The following is an 18,511-nucleotide window of genomic DNA, read 5'->3' on the forward strand; positions in this document are numbered from 1 at the left end:
AGAACAGTTTCAGGTTAAGAACGGACCTCCGGAACGAATTAAGTACTTAACCCGAGGTACCACTGTATACATCATTATTTAAAAAGCACAGATTCTTTGATATGTTAAAAAAAAAATTTTCCTTTTGCAGGGAGATGGAAGAATATCAGTCCAATATATAACTGAAGAGTGTCTTTCAAAACTGGATACAAAGCAGCAGACAAACACTCTGCTAAACATGGTTTGGAGAGATTCAGCTAGTGAAGAAGTTTTTACTCTGATGGCTTCCATCTGCCACACACTGATGGTACAGCACCGAATGATGGTGCCAAAAGTCAGGTAAGTCTAAAAAGAAAAGAAAAGTGCATTTGCAGACATAAATCTACAAATTTAGGGGCAATTCTGGCATTCTTTCCTGTGTGCCTGAAACATTGGTCCTATGTTAACTCTACTTCATAAGCAGTATGCGTTGGAATTATTTGGAAACTTACTGTCCAGAAGTCCTAGAAATGTACTAAGGACAACAGAATATAGGGCAGTTCTCTTTGATTTTGGCACTTTTTGGTAAAACTGAGATCCTTGGTTGCTTTGATATAGAAACAGATCATTTTATTTCATTGACTATGCACTTGCTGAGAGAACCTTGAAAACAAGGCTGTGGTAGGGATCTCTAGATGTTTGGGAACCAGGAAGCAAAGAGCTTTCCATCTTAAACTAATTTAGATCTTAACTATTGTGGGTTTCCCATGTAACCTACCAGGGGTATCTAGTAGACCATTGTGAGAACAGGATGCTGAACTAGATGGTCCTGTTTATGTTCTTGCGTTTCCACCTCTTTCTGCAGCTTAAGTGTAAGCTATTTGTTTTAAAAGTAAAGGTAGTGCTGTTGGCCAATAAGAAATTCCATAATGGGGAAATACCTCTAAGGCCAACCAAAATGTGACAAAAATAGTGTGCAAGCTTCTGAGTTCTCAGGAACTCATCTGGCTTTTAAAAAAGGTATTGCCCTAATGTGGATTTTGGAATTTTCTAAGAATTCTTTTATGCCACCTTGACAACTTAGCCAAGCTGCTGACTATTACCTTTGCCCACGTTAGCCGTTAACCCTTCAAGCACTTATCACCTGTGAATTGTTGTACAGGACTCCATCCCAGACCAGTTGAACAACATTATTCACATGGGTATGGCAGTGGAATGTGCCTTGCTCACTGTTTTTAAGTGAAATAAGCAGGCTAGTTGCTAAAGCAGCGTGGAGGCTTTCCATGCTTTCTATGGAATTGCCAACTCACATTAGGAATACAAATGCTGCACTACAAGCTTTATAAAAATTGCCGGTAGTACACCTGTTAGACGAGTGGATAGAAATGTGTAGTCTTATCATTCAGAATCCTAATAAACATGAATCTAGTTTTCTAAGCCCAAGGGTGCATTTTTGTTTATTTAAAATACGTTAACTGATTGCAGGGCACAATACATGTATAAAACCATAAAATTTAATTATATCTAATACAGGCAGTGACCATTTTAGGCGTGTCTGATATGCGCGTGACTATGCACATGAGCATTGCTCTGAATCTGGGAGTGCCCTGAAAATGTCGTAAAAACATCAGAATGGAGGGCAGGGGTGGAACAGGGCAGGCCACCTTATGTGGGCCCTGCCAATGCACATGGGAGACTGGGACGTAATCCTGGCTCAAATTGGTTGCTGCCTGTATACAATTTAAAGGGGGGGGGGACACCTGGAAGTGCATAGATAGTCTGTGCAGTTCTCTCAGAACTTGGTGTACATGAGTCCAGCTGGCTAAGCTAAACTTTTCTCAAACAGCAGCTCCACATGCCCTATGGGGCTGTGGTGGTGATGGGTTAGTTTCAAAAACTGTTTATTGATATATCTTTGTGTGTGGGTCCAGCTATTAACGCAGGGGAACAAACTAAAAACCCTGGCCCGCCTCTTTAAGAGGTTAGCTAAATGTGAGAGGTGTTGATTAGAAAGACTTAAACATTAAATGTAACTGTGGACCTTCATAAAATACTGACCAATACAACAGGTAGTGATTGGCGTTGGCTGACCCCCCCCCCCAATAAGTGGTACAGCTACTTCTTTAATTTTAAACTCACAAGAAATGGTGAATTGCACAGTTACCGGGAATACCATAAATACTCCTGGTATTTTGGGAATGCCCTACTACAGTTGACTCAAACTGCTTGGTAAACAACGATATAGAAAGCTAAGTGGTGTAGTCTCTTTAGCCCACTGGTGTTTATAGCTACTCAAGGAAGTAAGATGTCAGTGAAACTGTGATCACTTGATTAGGGCAATTAGTTCTTTGTCAACTAATGGCATTAGAACAGGATGTGAGACCTGAAGATCATAGCAGAAGCTGAATTAGTATGCCTCTCTTTATTGCAAGTGGTCTATTGCCTTGGATAGTAATTAAGGGATTTAAATGGACCATTGCTCTGACTTGTGGTTTATTGGTGAACTGTGTAGTAAAGGTGCTTAATTAGTGACGTTTCTATAGCCTTAATTGTATGACGACAGCCTCTATTTCCTCCAAGGAGCTGTGCTTAAAATCCTGTAGTTCTTTGTGTGAATTTATTTGGTTTTGCTTCCAGGTTATGAAAGTGGTTAACTTTAATTGTGTGCGTGTTAAGCTGGCAGCCCTTTCAGACCCACAGCTCACCTTTAACCCAAAGGGGCCTGCTTTTAATTGTTTTACTGTCTGCCTTTCTCTTCTTTGGGTGACAAAGGAGAGATTTCTGGCAGGTGCACCTTGGCATGCAGGATATGTGTACCTGCTTAAATTTACTTTTATGTAATCAGTCAGTAAAAATAAGGGCGCTCTACCCTCCTTTCTTGATCACCCCTTTCTATTTTATATTTTCTAGTTATGAGGGGTGGAATACTAAATGAAAAATGGTGTTCGTCTTGTTGGAATGCCCTACTACACTCAAAGACCAAAGTATTCAATTAGAGCAACAGTTCCATTTCTGGGAAAGTTGTTCTCTATGGAAGAATTAAAATATTGTATTTACTGCTCTCTATTAAATACATTTTTATTGATCTGTTACCATTAACTATAGAGTTTAACATACTATGCTTTCCCTTTTTTATGCAAAAAGCAGAGTTACACATAAGGGCAGGTTAAGAGTGCAATCCTAACATCTTTGTGGTGTGTTCACACTTACAAAGCTGATGAAATAAATATTTCCTTATCTTCGCAGCCATTTGGTAGACGGAGGACTCTTTGTTGCTGTGCTAGTATTTGTGCCAATGTAAGCACAGGGCATTGCTGCAGGTCAGGCTGCAGTGAGTGCACAGGCCTTGAGTGTGTGCTGTGAGAAAGCAATAAAGATCAGAGGCAAGCAGTAGCACTGGTCAGTGTCTCTATTCCCTGCCTTTTACCTTTGTCTTCAAGTTAGGAGTTAGGGCATGGTCTGGAGGATACAGCAACTTTGCTGAAGCTTAAGAGATCTGGGTCTGGTCTGTTCCTGAGTGGGAAACTGCCTGAGAGTCCTATGTATGCCATCTGGAGCTCCATGATGGAAGAAAGGTGGGATATTAATGTAATAAATAGATGAGAGACATGGAGTATCTGTATGATGGAAGGGCACAGTTACTATGTGTATTTAAACCCGTCGGAGCCTGTGGACTTCCTTAAAGCACTTCAAGCAGGTGGGGGGCAGGCAAAGAATCCTGCTTTGTACAGGATCTGCTTGCCCACCCACTACTCAAAGGAGAAGGTGCTGCCTGTCAGCTCATATCATATATGACATCATCTGATGGATGAGTGGGCGTGGTGTGGGGAAAATGGCCTCACGGGCCGAATTGGACTCCCTGATGGGCCAAAGGTTCCCCACCCCTGTTCTAATTGAGAAAAACAATTTAGCTCAATGTCTACCCAGAAGGAAGTCCCATTGATTTCAGTGAGCCTTACTTCTAGGTAATTGAATATTAGATTGCAGCCATACTCTCCTCCCATGTATATGTCTGTACTGGGAGTACTAGTTCCTTTTAACTGCCTGTTTGATTTTTCAGTAAATGGGAATGTCAGGATAGATTCTAGAATAACTAGGACTATATTATGCTATTGAGTCTATTTCTATGTTGTGTCAGCATTGTGAAGCACCAGGTGTACAGAGAAAAGCAATTTTGGAATAAATTGTGCCTAAAGGAAATGACCATTTGTTCTTAAGCAGTTAGTTCTTACACCTCTAATCCATCTTTGCCAATGTGCTATTGTAGTTAAATAACTCAATGTTTTCATTTCCTATAAAACCCATGTGACTATTCTTTGTAGTGCTTGCTAATTTCATTTCATCTAGAACTCTCTTCTGGTTTTTTTGCTTTTTTTGGTAAAATTAATTTGAATTGTCTGCCTTCTAATTTTGTTTCCTGTCTGCTTGTTGCCTGTCAAGATGGGTAGAAATTCAGAATAGACTAAAATTTTCAGAAGTACCAGCCAGAAGTGAAATAATGAATTACTGCTTTTATTCCCGGTTACATATGGGTATGAGAGATGACTTTGTCCGATAGAATTGTAGACATCCATCCCTCAGCTACTATTTTGTTATGCCTATAATGTTACATTTTTAGTCTGTCAAAGTTAAATGCACACTATATTTCTGCAAAATCAGATATTGGGATTGCTGAATAATTCATGAATTCCTTGCTGTGTTTTATTTTTCCCAGTTGGGAAGGGAAAAACTTGATTGGTATTTACTGGTTCCATGTTGAGCATGGAAATGTGAGGCATAGGAATTATGAGCTATGGCTGTGTGCGATACTTGCTTTGGGTCAGGGCTAGGCTGGAACCATGGGTAGCTAGAACCAAATTTAGGCTTGGAAGGGGGGACTCTCAGGAACATCCTGTAGAGGATTCTGGATTTTTCTGTTGACTAGACAAAAACAGATTGAGACTAGTGCAGGGGTGGCTAACCTTTGGCTTTGAAGATGTTGCTGGACTGTGGTTTCCATCATCCCTCACTATTGACTAAGCTGTCAGGTGCCATAACAAAGCTGCAGAGATAGCGCAGGATAGTACGCACCTCGGAAATGATCTCTTTCAGCTTCTGCCTTCTGGAAGAAGGTATGGGGTTATAAAGACCAGGACTAGCCGCCCGAGAAACAGTTTCTACGCAAATGCAATTCTGGTTCTAAACGCAGCATAAGGAGTCTTTATAGTATATTGTATTTTAAAATGGGGTTTCAGAGTTTTTAGGGGTTTTTGAATGTTTTATGTAGATTTCCAATTTCATTGTTCTGTATAGGACAATGACAATAAAGATATCGTATATCATTGACTGGGGTTGATGGAAGTTGTATAGCAAAAACTAGAAGGACATGCAAGGGCTGTAGAGCACATGCTTTGCATGCAAGCAATCCCAGATTTTTTTATTTAAATCAGATTTTTTAAATTTAAATTGGATTTTTAAAATAAAATGCTTTTGGAGGAAAAATCTTTCTAAATATAGTTTTCTATTTATGTTACATTATAGTCCAAAGGCTATTCATCAGGAAAGAAGATTTGTTTTAAGTTTTTCATGTGTGCTAAAACTCAGTCTAAGGTGTGGTTTTTTTTAAAAAAAATTGTTTAACCACATCAGTTAACAAACATGGATACATATGCTGTAATGTTATTGTTTCAGTTAAATAAATTGTTTAAATTGTTATTAAGGAAATGATTATTTTTCTCCTTCCAATAAAGTACACCATCTGGTTGTAAATATTAAGATTATATCTTTTTGTAAAAAAAAAGATTAAAATCAAGTCTTACTGACTAATGATTTAAATTGTGATTTAATTCATGATTTAAATCGATTTGATTTAAATCAAATCCACCCTGATGAGAACTGCTCATCTTCTAACATTAGGCGAATGAGACTCAGGAATATTCGCCTTTCTAGTTAGAGAGAACCCATGTTTTCAGAGAAACTGTTCAAGGCACCTCTGGGAAGCAGCTGTGCTTCACGGAAATGTTCTTTGCAAAGTGAAGAACATTTATCAATGTATCGTGAAATTACTATTCTGAGCTTGTGTTAAAATCCGCATGCCACACTGCATAAAAATATCTAGAGAGCGTCTTGCTTGTTTGTGCAGGGTAGAAGTCCTGGACAGGCATTAGCAGAAAGGCAGCATTTGTTTACAGTTCATTGCTGGTGTTTCCGAATGGCTCACTTAATCTTATGTAATTGCAGTCACATCTGTTATCTTCTACCTGTAGCACCTTCCAGTTTGAAGGAAGTGTCAAAATGTGTTGCCCTACTGCAGTGACCTTTTATCCAGCTGTATGAGCTTGTCTCATTCTATTGTATTCTCTTCATTAACTTAAATGGTCTCTGTGGGAAACTGGGCCCAATTTATGACCTAGCCAGAAAATCTTGCCTTTAACTAATTAACTTACAGCATCACCTCAGCTAAATAAAGCTTAATGGGTCATTTAATCTCTCCCATTCCAACAGAAATAATTTTACACTTTTTTAATAAAAAAAGAGAAGCCAAGGGTGCACAAGATACGCTTCTGCCAAACACACACAAACCATGTACTCTTTGTGAACAACTAGATGCTTGCTTAGAGAATCTGCAGGATTCACATAAAATTGCTGTGCTTTACCCAACTCTTCCCTTAAACTTAAGAGATGTAAAATAAATAAAGACAAAGCCTTGGAGGCCTTTGGCAGCCCAGTAGTTCAAGCTGAAATTGGATACTTCCTCCTTCCAACTCCCCATTATTTGAAGCTAGTTATCCCATATTTGTTCTATTTAAAATATTTTTATTTTGTTTCTCAGTCAAAGACTCTCAAGTTGGCTAATAACATTTTAAAACAATACGTATATTCAAATTACAACAATTAAAACAAAATACTAAAACTGACTCCATTAGCAGACAGTAATAAAACAGCAGTACAATCAAATGCTACTAAAAGCTAGAGAAAATAAAATATCCTAACAGATAATATGTGTTGGGTGAGATGTGTTAATGTACATAAGTAATTGGGTTATGCTGCTTTACAATTGCTGCCAGAAATGGAAAAAAGGCCATTTAAATCTTGTTTTAATTTCATTTGAATTCTTTAAGCGTTAATTGTTTATAGAGCTGTGGTTGTAGATAAGGGTGCACTTTGCTGGGAATTTCAAAGCTTTTCCTTTTGGGATTGGTAATAGTAGATGTAGCTTTGGAAGGAATTTGCTGGCTTCCTGGACTCTTTCCCTCTTAGTTGGGTTGGGAAGTGGATCTAAAACTCCACCACCAACTCAGGCCATTTTGACAGGTGCCTGGGGCCACCTACCTTTATTTATTTTCAGCTATAATTATTTATTTCAGAATATAATTCAGTGCTTTAAATTTTTAACACCTTTTGCTGTTGCCACTGGGTGAGAGAAAAAGGTGCCAGTGGATGGAAAGGAAGAATTGGTGCGCTCCCAGTTCTTCCTTTTCAGTTCGGCCCCGTAGGAATACCTGTCCTATATCAGGTGAGCACAATTTTGGGGAAACCCCCTATAGACCAAATGGTGAGGCCTGGCAGTCCTAGTTAAGCCTGTGGACCTGAGGTTCTGCACACCTGCCTTAGGGAGATACACATTACAGTTACGGTAAGTGTTACAGAACCAAACCATACTAAGACCTTTATTGACTTTCTCAGTGATCTTGGAAATTCCATAGGCTCTTATGGCTTAAGATATGGAAAAATACATGTAGTAGTTCTTGAATATGTGAAACGTTTTTTGCACGGAAGCTCAATGTTTTTGAAAAGTTGTAGGAAGGTTATAATTCTGTTGAAGGGTCTTCCCATAATATCACCGTTCACAGCAGCTTTTGTGTAATAAATTGAATACATGTGACTAACTACAACTATAATTTGGAAGGGCCCTTTAATGATTAGTGAAGCATAGAAGAACAGGTTAACAGATCATCTCTGATTACTTGTAGCATGGTAAATGAGTGCTATCGTCTTTACATATGGAAGGCATCTGTACAGTTAAAACAGAGATAAAATAAAGCGAGTTGACTAGTGCTGGGAAGAATACCTATTTAGGCATGTTGCTTTGAGATAAATATTGAAATGGAAGTTGACAAAGATGCTTTTTATTACCCACACGATATTCTTCAACCTGTTTCCTTTTTTCCTTTTTAGACTTCTGTACAGCTTGGCTTTTAATGCCAGGTTCCTGAGGCATCTTTGGTATTTAATCTCCTCAATGACTACACGAATGATTACTGGGTATGTCATATTCATTAATAATCTAAATGTAAGTGGAGCGGTGTGTGCCAGTGCAGAACCAAACAGTGTGTGAGAATAAATGGGAGGTGTGTTGTACTTGGACACAGGAGATGCCATCTTAAGAGGCACTGCCTCTTATGTGAGAATGAAGATGCCTGATGTCTAAAACGATGCCTGATGTCTTGTTTGCGGGCTTCCCAAAGGCATCTTGTTGGCCACTGAGAACAGGATGCTGGGCGCTAGATGGGCCTTTGGTCTGATTCAACAGGCTCTTCTTAGTTCTTAACACACCTAGGCATCATCTAAAAACAAAATACACTTTTAAAAAAGCATATTTATATGGATAACTGGGAATGCAGCCCAAGGTGAGTTTACTCATGTATGCTCTCTTTTCCATACCATGTTGATTATGTGGAGGAGCAAACACATGAATGGGAGTTATTATTTCTTTAATGGGGGGCAGCCCTTTTACACTTGCAGAATTTCACTACTGAGCTAGATATTATTATTGATAAACCAACTTAGCTTGCATAAGATGAAATGAAATTATATTTGTTAACCTTACTAGGCCAAAATATGGTTGTTCATGCTGGCTCTTGATCCTGAAGTTGCATCAGTCTCTATAAGTACTGTGATGCACTGATACTGTACACCTATCACGTCTGCCCATCCACCTGGGAATTTACCGTGTTTTTTGCTCTATAAGACTCACTTTTTCCCTTTTAAAAAGTAAGGGGAAATGTGTGTGCGTCTTATGCGGTGAATGCAGGCTGCGCAGCTATCACAGAAGCCAGAACAGCAAGAGGGATTGCTGCTTTCACTGCGCAGCGATCCCTCTTGCTGTTCTGGCTTCTGAGATTCAGAATTTTTTTTTTCTTGTTTTCCTCCTCCAAAAACTAGGTGCGTCTTGTGGTCTGGTGTGTCTTATAGAGCGAAAAATACGGTAGCTTTGGTTCCCCTCCCCCCCTCAACTTCAGTGCACCTCATTTTTCCAATTAGAACATGCTATTTAAGACTTCTTAATATGAGTGTCTGTACATTCTGGTATGTTAGTGTCTTCTCTGTAGATATTCATAAAATGGCTTTTAACATTTTTAACACCTGGCTAAGTGACAGAAAATACCTAATGTTCCGTTGGGATATTCAGCTGCGTGATAACCATCCTGAGAATATTATATAAACAGAAACATAAATGCCAGCATTATTTTATTAGAATCCATGTTAAAAGATAAATTATGAATCTTCCACCTTTTAAATATAAGTAAGTTAAATAAATATTTATTTATTTAATAATTTTGTGTACCTCCCTTCATCCAAAGGCCCAAAAATATTATTTGCAGATTCTAAAAAGCATATTTCATCATTTTAAACTTGTTCCGTATTGTGGCATCGTGAAAATAAAAATCACCTCAAGTCCTCCCCCCCACCCCCAGTTCCCAGGTCCTAAGATTAAATTAATGACTGCTCTTCATCTTTTGTTCTGTTCTGTTAAGGTCTATGGTGCCACTCCTTCAGGTGATATCACGTGGCTCACCGATGTCTTTAGAAGATTCTAGTCGGATCATCCCTCTCTTTTATCTTTTTAGTTCCTTGTTTAGTCACTCGCTTATTTCTATACATGATAATGAATTCTTTGGTGATCCTATAGAAGGTAAGAGTATCCTCCTCAACAGCTTTTGTCTAGTGAAATATTTCCCCTCAAAACTCATATTGTTGTTATAAACACATGGTCGTGTGTGTGTGTGTATGTGTATTATTCACACACACCCGGGCTGGAAGTGTACAGTATTTCCCAAAATTCTACAAAACTGAGTAACTGTTGGTTGTCTCATTGTTTTGTTGTTGCTATAATTATACCATAATTTTGAAATATTCTCCTGTTGTTTGTCTGTCCCTGCCCTTTAATATCTCTCAGGAGTGGAGGGGAAATGATGCTGAATTTGCTGTGGTTTTATTCAGGCCTGTAGCAACTTACGACTTTCAAGCTGGACACAACCCATTGGACACACAATAGTCATCTGCAGGGTGCTTAAGCATCCTTTATTTTGGCAATTGAAAGCAGCCAGGCAGTAAAAAGGAGCATTCTGGTGCTTCCCTACATGGTTTGTAGGTGTGTTGGGCTTTTTGGGTTAGAAGTTGTATGGATCTGGTTAAAAAGAAAGTGCCAAACTTGAGTTTTGAAATTGCTGCTAAATTGTCATAGATAAAACAACAGGGAAGGTTTTATTAGACTTGCACTGCTTGTATAAAATTGGCATGCAAAAATGTTAAAACCCAAGCCTTATACTTAATCCGCTATATTAGAAATGTAGCTAACTCTTAGCTACTGTAGATTCTGGCGTATAAAACGACTTTTTAACCCCGGAAAAGAGGTTAAAAAGTCTTATACGCTGGGTATGGGCAGTGCGGAACAGCTGCCAATTTGGGGAGTCGTATAATATGCCCAGTTGCCTAATACGCCGGAATCTACAGTACGTTGAAAGCAAAGAGGCATAATTCTGACCAGGGATATTAACATAGATCCAAAATATCTTCTCCAGTTCTGTCTTGTACTTTGGGTCCAGAGAAATAACTTCTAGTTATGTATTGTCTAGTTGTAGGTCCAAGGCAGTCATCGATGATGCCTTTTACGTTAGAAGAACTGGTAATATTATCACGCTGCCTTCGAGATGCTTGCTTAGGAATCATTAAATTGGCATATCCTGAAACCAAACCAGAAGTTCGTGAAGAATACATTGCAGCATTTAGAAGTGTTGGAGTCACCACAAATACAGAAATGCAACAGTGCATCCAAACAGAACAGAAACGGTGGATTCAGCTCTTTAAGGTGCAGTATAGTTTTGATTTATATATAGAACTTCCCTTTTCGTGCACTTTAAACATGGAGATAACACAGGTGATGATGTCTACATGTGGAGTTAGCACCTGATTTAATTACAAAGACAGTAAGAGAGATTAGTTTTTTAATTAAAGGGTTTTTTATAGAGTATGTTTCTCCTGATTGTAAAGGCTATTATAAAATAGTATTTCTGGCAGTATACTTTTAATCTAATTGAATTTAAGTGGGATCTTAGAATTGTTAAAAATGCCATTATATCTTGGAACAAGTAGTTTTCTTGAGGAGCTTAGATGCAGAAAGGAGAAGAGATGTAGAAAATGGGTGGTACATTCGTTTCTGATTCAGCTACTGATGTTCAGCTGTCAGTTCTTGCAGATGTTAAATGTCCATAAATAATGAGTATCCTAGGGTCACCATTGTCCTATGGATGACTATTGGCATGTTTAGAGCTTATTGCTGTGCTTCCAGACACAATGCAGTAAAAAGGACCAAACTGAGTAGGGCTTTAGAGATGGGTCTTTTACAGAAATAGATAACATAAGTCGGTTTTTTATTTCATTTTTAAAAGAAACTATTCTGTTAACACAAGGGTGGGGAACATGGGACATTCCAGATGTTGTTGGACTATGGTTGGCTGGGCTGATGATAGTTGTAGTCTAAGAACAACTGGAGGACACCTGGTTGGCAACCCTTTGTTAGTGAATCAGTAGGGCTAATAATACATTCTTCAGTTTCCCCCTATTTTTGTTTTTTTCTCTGTTGAGACAAACAATCTTGGAGCTATGCCCATGGTCCATATTTCATGTACTGTTTTTTTGGGTGTCTGTATGATCTTAAGCTCCTTTTTGAGTACCATACACATTGCAGAGCCTGGCTGAAAAGCTATTGTGTGGATATCAACCACCTATGGGTGCAGCAAACTAAGACTTTGTTTGCACATCAGTTACAGTGTTTCAGGGAGACGAAATGAATAGTCTTCTACCCAGTCTATTTTTTCTTTCTTTTTGGCAACCCAAGGTTGAACAACACTAAGGAGGTGGGTTAAGAATCAAGAATATAACGGTTGTGCAAGAAAGTGCTTGACTTGCCATGAAATTTCTGCAGCAAACACATATAGTCAGCTAAAATTACTCATTAAAGGAGTGGAAGCAGAAGAAATGCATTTTCCAAATTGAATGCTAGATTTACAGTCGGTTTAATACTGGCGACCTCTCACACACTAATGTTCAGTTCGAGTCATCAGCCGTCCCTTCAGGTCTTTTATCACTGCTTTTGTCAAGCTATCTATTTAATTGAAAGAAGTTAATTGAATGAAAATGATCAACTAAGCTTGTATTAATATTGCTAATGGAACTTTCTTCTTGGCCATGTTTGGAGAAAGATGTCATGCTAGACTTTAGGAAAGGCCCATTAATGCTTGCACTTAACCTGATGGGCTAATTAAGGAATGCTTATTCATTCTACAAGTCTACAATAGCCTCTATCCCGCCCGTTTTGCCCGATTTTTACAACACATTTCACTTACGAGCATGAACATTATGGACATTACCAGTGATGAGAGTAACTGATAATGTTTTCATTGTGTTGAATACGGTCCTAATGCATCACTAAAGTTAGAATTTTTGCAGATTGATCTAATATCTGTTTGCACAATTTTATTTAATTAGATGTCCTTTCATTATCCTGTTACATGCTCAGTTTGTTAAGCTGTGCAGAGAGGCCCAACATATGTTTTTGTATGTTATGAAATCATGCCATGTCCTTGCGCTGTGCATCATGACATCCATTTAGCAAACTATCTGGTGTTGAAATCTACAAAAAGAACTGTTTTAACGCCTGTGTAGAGTTGTTAAAATTTGGAAAGATTCCAGTGGGTCTTGATAATTAATAATTGTACAAAGAAAAGCAAGTTGCAGAATAACGTTCACCAAAGAAGAAATATATATAGTGCATTTCACTTAATCTGTGTGTATTCTGTGCCTTTAAAAATGGAACTGCACAAGATACACCTCTGTGGCCAAGGAATGGAAACATGTGATCCTCCAGATCTGACTCCCATCATCCCTGAACATACCCCATGGCTGATGGGAGCTTGAGTCCAACATCTGGAGGGCTACAGGTTTCCCATCCCTTTTGCCCAACACAAAAATGATAGAATCTCAGCAGGTTACAGCAGAGTGCTGATAACACCAAGGTTGCAGGTTAGAACCCCGTATGTGACAGCTGTGTATTCCTGCATTTAAGGAGGTTGGACTAGATGATCCTTGGCTTCCCTTCCAACTCTCTGATCTATATGTCAGATATAACATAGACCCAACCCATTATAATTTCACTTCTATCGTGTTCTGTGAATATAGGAGTCTATGGTAAACGAATTGAATGAGATTTGTAGAATATAATCTGTAGTACTAAAGGTTTCAAGTCCTGCATTTTTGCATGAGATTCAATTTTTCACACAAAAGTTGTAGTGGGTGATGCTCTCACTGATAATTGAGTAACCCATCACAAAAAATTCCCATCGCCTAGACATACATGCACAGTTCAATCCTTCTCTTTGAAATCTGCCCCAAGAAGGGAAGAAATCGGTGTCTCACTCATTCCTGCTTCTAAAGTACAGTAGTAACTTCTTACTTAAAGGAACCAGTTTGCGACAAATTTACTCTTCCTTTCGTGCCAAAGGGCAGCTGAAAGAGAGGGATTGTAGGTGCCACTTCAAAACAAAGTGGTTTATCCTTGTTTGCGTGCTTCTGCTGTTGACAAACCTGACATATCCTTAGCTTCCACTCTCCAATAAATTTTTTAATGAAAAATTGGATACAAACCTATTGAACTAACAAAGTTTATGAATTTGTTTTGTTTCTATCAAAAAAACAAAATGCTTTCACCCATATTCTAGTTCTAAATGTTTTCCAAAAGCTCAAGAGATACCTAAAATAATATGTAAAAACAACAGAACCTTACTTAAGAGAATAATTTTTAAAGTTACACTGTTACATTTAGTTTGAGTTTCGGAATAAAGAGGGGACAAGATAGAAATTTAGATAATTATTAGGCATGGTATGGAGAAAGTGGATAGAGAATTATCCCTGTCTCTCCCCACCCCAATATAATAGGGCCCAAGATCACCCCATGAAGCTGGTTTGTAGAAGATTCAGGTCAGATAAAAGGAAGTGCAGCACATAGGAATTCACTCCACAGGCTGACAACATGGGTGGCATTAAAAGGGGATGAGACAAATTAATGGAGGATAAGGCAATCAATAAGGTCCGCATAGTTAAAGCTATGGTTTTCCCAGTAGTGATGTATGGAAGTGAAAGCTGGACCATAAAGAAGGCTGATCGCCGAAGAATTGATGCTTTTGAATTATGGTGCTGGAGGAGACTCTTGAGAGTCCTGTGGAATGCAAGAAGATCAAACCTATCCATTCTTAAGGAAATCAGCCCTGAGTGCTCACTGGAAGGACAGATCGTGAAGCTGAGGCTCCAATACTTTGGCCACCTCATGAGAAGAGAAGACTCCCTGGAAAAGACCCTGATGTTGGGAAAGATGGAGGGCACGAGGAGAAGGGAACGACAGAGGATGAGATGGTTGGACAGTGTTCTCGAAGCGACCAGCATGAGTCTGAGCAAACTGCGGGAGGCAGTGGAAGACAGAAGTGCCTGGCGTGCTCTGGTCCATGGGGTCATGAAGAGTCAGACATGACTAAACAACTAAACAACAACAAAGGCAATCAATGGCCAGGCACTACTTCTATAATCATACACCGCATGCTTCTGAATACTAAATTCAGACGGATTCAAATTACAAGAAGATTTTGCCTAAACATTAGGATCAACTTTCTGACAGTGTTAGAAACGGAGATATGAAAGCTAAGAGCTAAATGGCACTTTAAACCTAGGTTACAGGCGCAACAGCTGAATGTCTAGGCACATCTTTTTAATAACAAGAATACAAAGCTTGAAAATGAATGAACTGCAGCTAAAATATTATGTTCATTTTTCACATGGTCCAGTCCTTCCCCTGCCCACCCCTCTAATATTCTTAAGAGGGTCTCTTCTCCAGTCTTCAGAGAGTGGCTGGAAGTGGGGAGGCAGAAAAAGGTAATCCTTTCCTTCCACTCTGCAGTTTTAATCTGAAATCTTAGGCGCAGTCCTGCTCCCAGAGCTCAGAAAACTGCTCGCGCTAGTGAAATTCCCAGTGGCAAAATGTGCCTAGAATAATGGGAGTTTTGAACACTGTTCTGACAGTAAGCTGCATAGTAGGGGGTTGGACTAGATGACTCGTTGGGTCCCTTCCAACTCTACAATTCTGATTCTTCAACCTGCCTTTGCACTTCCCATGGGCTTTTAATTGGTCATTGTGAGAAAAGAGATGTTGGACAAGAATAGATAGGCCTCTGGTATGATTCAGCAGGGCTCTTTATGTTCTTGCCTCTTTTTAGAATAAAGAATGGTTCCCTTTTGTAACCCCCCCCCTTGCTCTGGTGTGTTTCTGAGCAGGCTTGTAGGAAATTGGTCACCCCCCCCCCAAAAAAAGAAGAAGCCCTAAAGACTATTTCTGCCTCAGATTAATTTCTTTGAATGTCTTTCAGATTACTTCCCTCAGTGCTTGAAAGGTTTCACATGCAATATCTCATGACGTTTGCAATCAGGGCCTAATGGAATCAGTGCTTGAGTGACCAACTTGGCTAACCTGCATTGAAATTTACAAAGGGCAAAAAGTGGTGGAAAAGATTCTGCATAATCATACAGATCTCCTAATGGTCCCCCCACCAGTAGTTTTCTAACCTGTAAAAAGTTCACTTAATAAACCAGGTCATTAAAAAAAATATCTTCAGTATGTGGAAAGGAAACCTTTTTGATTGTCCATTAAGTTCTTTTGCTCCTTTTGGCATCTGCCCACTAATGCACCAGTCGAGACATTATTGAAGTAATTACATTTTTTTAAATAAAAAAACCCCTATTGGCTCATAGTGCCATACATCTACTGTGCTGCTTTCAAACTTGATATAACTGCATGGGAAGGGCAGGGATTTTGTTTAGTCTTATAAATTAAAGATGAGTGTCTTAAAATGTTCAATTATGATCTGGGTCTTGGATCATCATATGCATTCTTGGATCTTGTGAATATCACAAGGAAGGGAATACGTAACATCTCTTTTCTAGCATTATTCTTTTCCCTACCTCGAATAATCACCTGTGATCTAGCACTGGTAACTGTTGGAGGAAGTGGATATTTACCTAGGTGTGAATTTCTTTTATGGTCACAAATCACTTGATGTATGAGATAAATCAACAGGCAAGGTCAACTAAGCCAGTTAGTTACTATGGCAAAGACTCAGTGTTTAAGTCATGTCAGCTCATCAGTCAGTCAGTCTGTCCATGAGTTGGAGTCTGTGTTATGTCTTGAAGGTGGAGCAACAGAGATACTTTAGGCTTGTATATATCTGTATCTGTAGAGCCGACAAGCTGTATGTATATATGAACACATAGAACTGTATTACTAAAGCCTTATCTTTTACAGTCGTAAACTATTTTGGATTTTAAGCTGCCTCTGGGTGGTGACTGGAACTGTGGGGCAACTACTTCTATGTGGGTATCTTACTCAGATCTCCTGCCTCCTGAAACTTCGACCTTATATCATAAGGAGTAGATACTGGCCTGTTCAAATGTAAAACCTTTACAGCAGTGAGCTGCAGCAAGCCTTGGTCTTGTACACTTCCATCTCCTCCTTGGGTGCATTTGTAAAGAGGTGTTAAGAAATACTCAGTTCCATTTTGAAATAATTGCCGCTTGTTGTGACATCTGAAGTGTAAAAGGTAAAGGTACCCCTGCCCGTACGGGCCAGTCTTGACAGACTCTGGGGTTGTGCGCCCATCTCACTTAAGAGGCCAGGGGCCAGCGCTGTCCGGAGACACTTCCGGGTCACGTGGCCAGCGTGACAAAGCTGCATCTGGCGAGCCAGCGCAGCACACGGAAACGCCGTTTACCTTCCCGCCAGTAAGCGGTCCCTATTTATCTACTTGCACCTGGGGGTGCTTTCGAACTGCTAGGTTGGCAGGCGCTGGGACCAAGCAACGGGAGCGCACCCCACCGCGGGGATTCGAACCGCCGACCTTTTGATCGGGAAGCCCTAGGCGCTGAGGCTTTTACCCATAGCCTATTCCAACAAACTATAGTAAAGATTACCCACAGTTTATCTGGGTTCAGATGTCATAACAAACAACAGTTAATCTGAAATGGAAGCAATACTTTGCTGAGGCTTACTGTGGCTCATTCTTATAATGCTGAACCATGGTTTAGCAGTATATCCGAATACAGCCACTATTTAGACAATGACTGCAGTTAGTGCAAAATGAGGTGGTGCAATTGTTGACAGGAATGAGAGTCTGTCAGAATATTATACTTGTGCTTAAAGATTGGCACTGGCTATCTGTTGGCTACTGGGCTGAGTTACTATAGGTACAAAAGGCTCTTAATTGTTTGGGACCAGATTACTTAATAGATCACCTTACCCCATACATACTGATGCGATCACTTTGATCTGTGCAACTTGTGCCATGTCTACATTTGAAAGGATAATTCCCTTAATGTGGCAGCACCTGTCCTTTGGACAGTTGCCATGACTGTACTGTTTTAGATGTCTGCGGAAAACCTTTCAGTTTCAACTGGCCTATCCAGACGTGTAATTTTGTTTCATCTGCTCTTAAATCTGTTTTAGATGTTTTATTGTATGTGGTTGTTTTTATGTTTTAAATTTGTTTTTAAATGCTTTATTTATTCATTCATTTATTTAGTGTGTGTTTTCTGCCCAGAGAATGGCAGGATGTAAATTTAAGTTAATAAATGGTACAATTGGGTATTGTATTCTAAATTACGTTAAATGAAAACAATTTAGTTTCCTTGACTTTCCTCGAAATCCGATTTTTTTTTTGCATGTTGAGAGATTTCAGTTGTTTTGATGAAGAAGTAATTTTAAGTAATTTATCTAACGAACTTTGGCCAAATATTTGATTACTTAAACATGTCTCTTAAGAACAAAAATACTGTAACATTGTATATTTTAAAACATTGCTGCTTTGTCTGTGGTATTCTGAAAAACAGAAAGTAACAATCTATATTGATATATTTCTGCCATCCAGGTAATCACTAACTTGGTGAAAATGTTGAAATCTAGAGATACAAGAAGGAATTTCTGTCCACCAAACCACTGGCTTTCAGAACAGGAGAACATTAGAGCAGATAAGGTAATACAGATGTGGCTGTTTTAAAAAACTCTTTAAAATCAAACACTGTACAGATTTAAATTCAGTTTCCTTTTAAAATCAAACTCCTGGTATTAATAATCACATAGGTAAAGGTAAAGGTAAAGGGACCCCTGACCATTAGGTCCAGTCGCGGACGACATCACATACGTACTTTAGTACAATTCTGGTGTGCAGGTGTTAACCCGAATCCTTGAAGCATTTGG

General features: G+C 39.1%; 1 protein-coding gene across 2 annotated transcripts in view; it reads left to right on the forward strand.

The window, feature by feature from the left end:
* The window catches only part of UBE3C (ubiquitin protein ligase E3C), a 57,631-nt gene that overhangs the window by 15,988 nt on the left and 23,132 nt on the right, over nucleotides 1-18,511 (forward strand). For both annotated transcript variants that reach the window (XR_008333023.1, XM_053410589.1), the window contains exons 10-14: nucleotides 131-318; nucleotides 8,116-8,202; nucleotides 9,696-9,853; nucleotides 10,797-11,029; nucleotides 18,183-18,287. Coding sequence is in view for 1 of the 2 variants with exons in the window: in XM_053410589.1 (XP_053266564.1) it covers nucleotides 131-318; nucleotides 8,116-8,202; nucleotides 9,696-9,853; nucleotides 10,797-11,029; nucleotides 18,183-18,287 (771 nt within the window). In the remaining variant the exon portion in view is untranslated. The remainder of the gene's footprint in view (nucleotides 1-130; nucleotides 319-8,115; nucleotides 8,203-9,695; nucleotides 9,854-10,796; nucleotides 11,030-18,182; nucleotides 18,288-18,511) is intronic.

The sequence above is a fragment of the Podarcis raffonei genome, chromosome 12 (genome assembly GCF_027172205.1).
Source record: "Podarcis raffonei isolate rPodRaf1 chromosome 12, rPodRaf1.pri, whole genome shotgun sequence".
In the NCBI taxonomy this organism is placed as follows: Eukaryota; Metazoa; Chordata; class Lepidosauria; order Squamata; family Lacertidae; genus Podarcis; species Podarcis raffonei.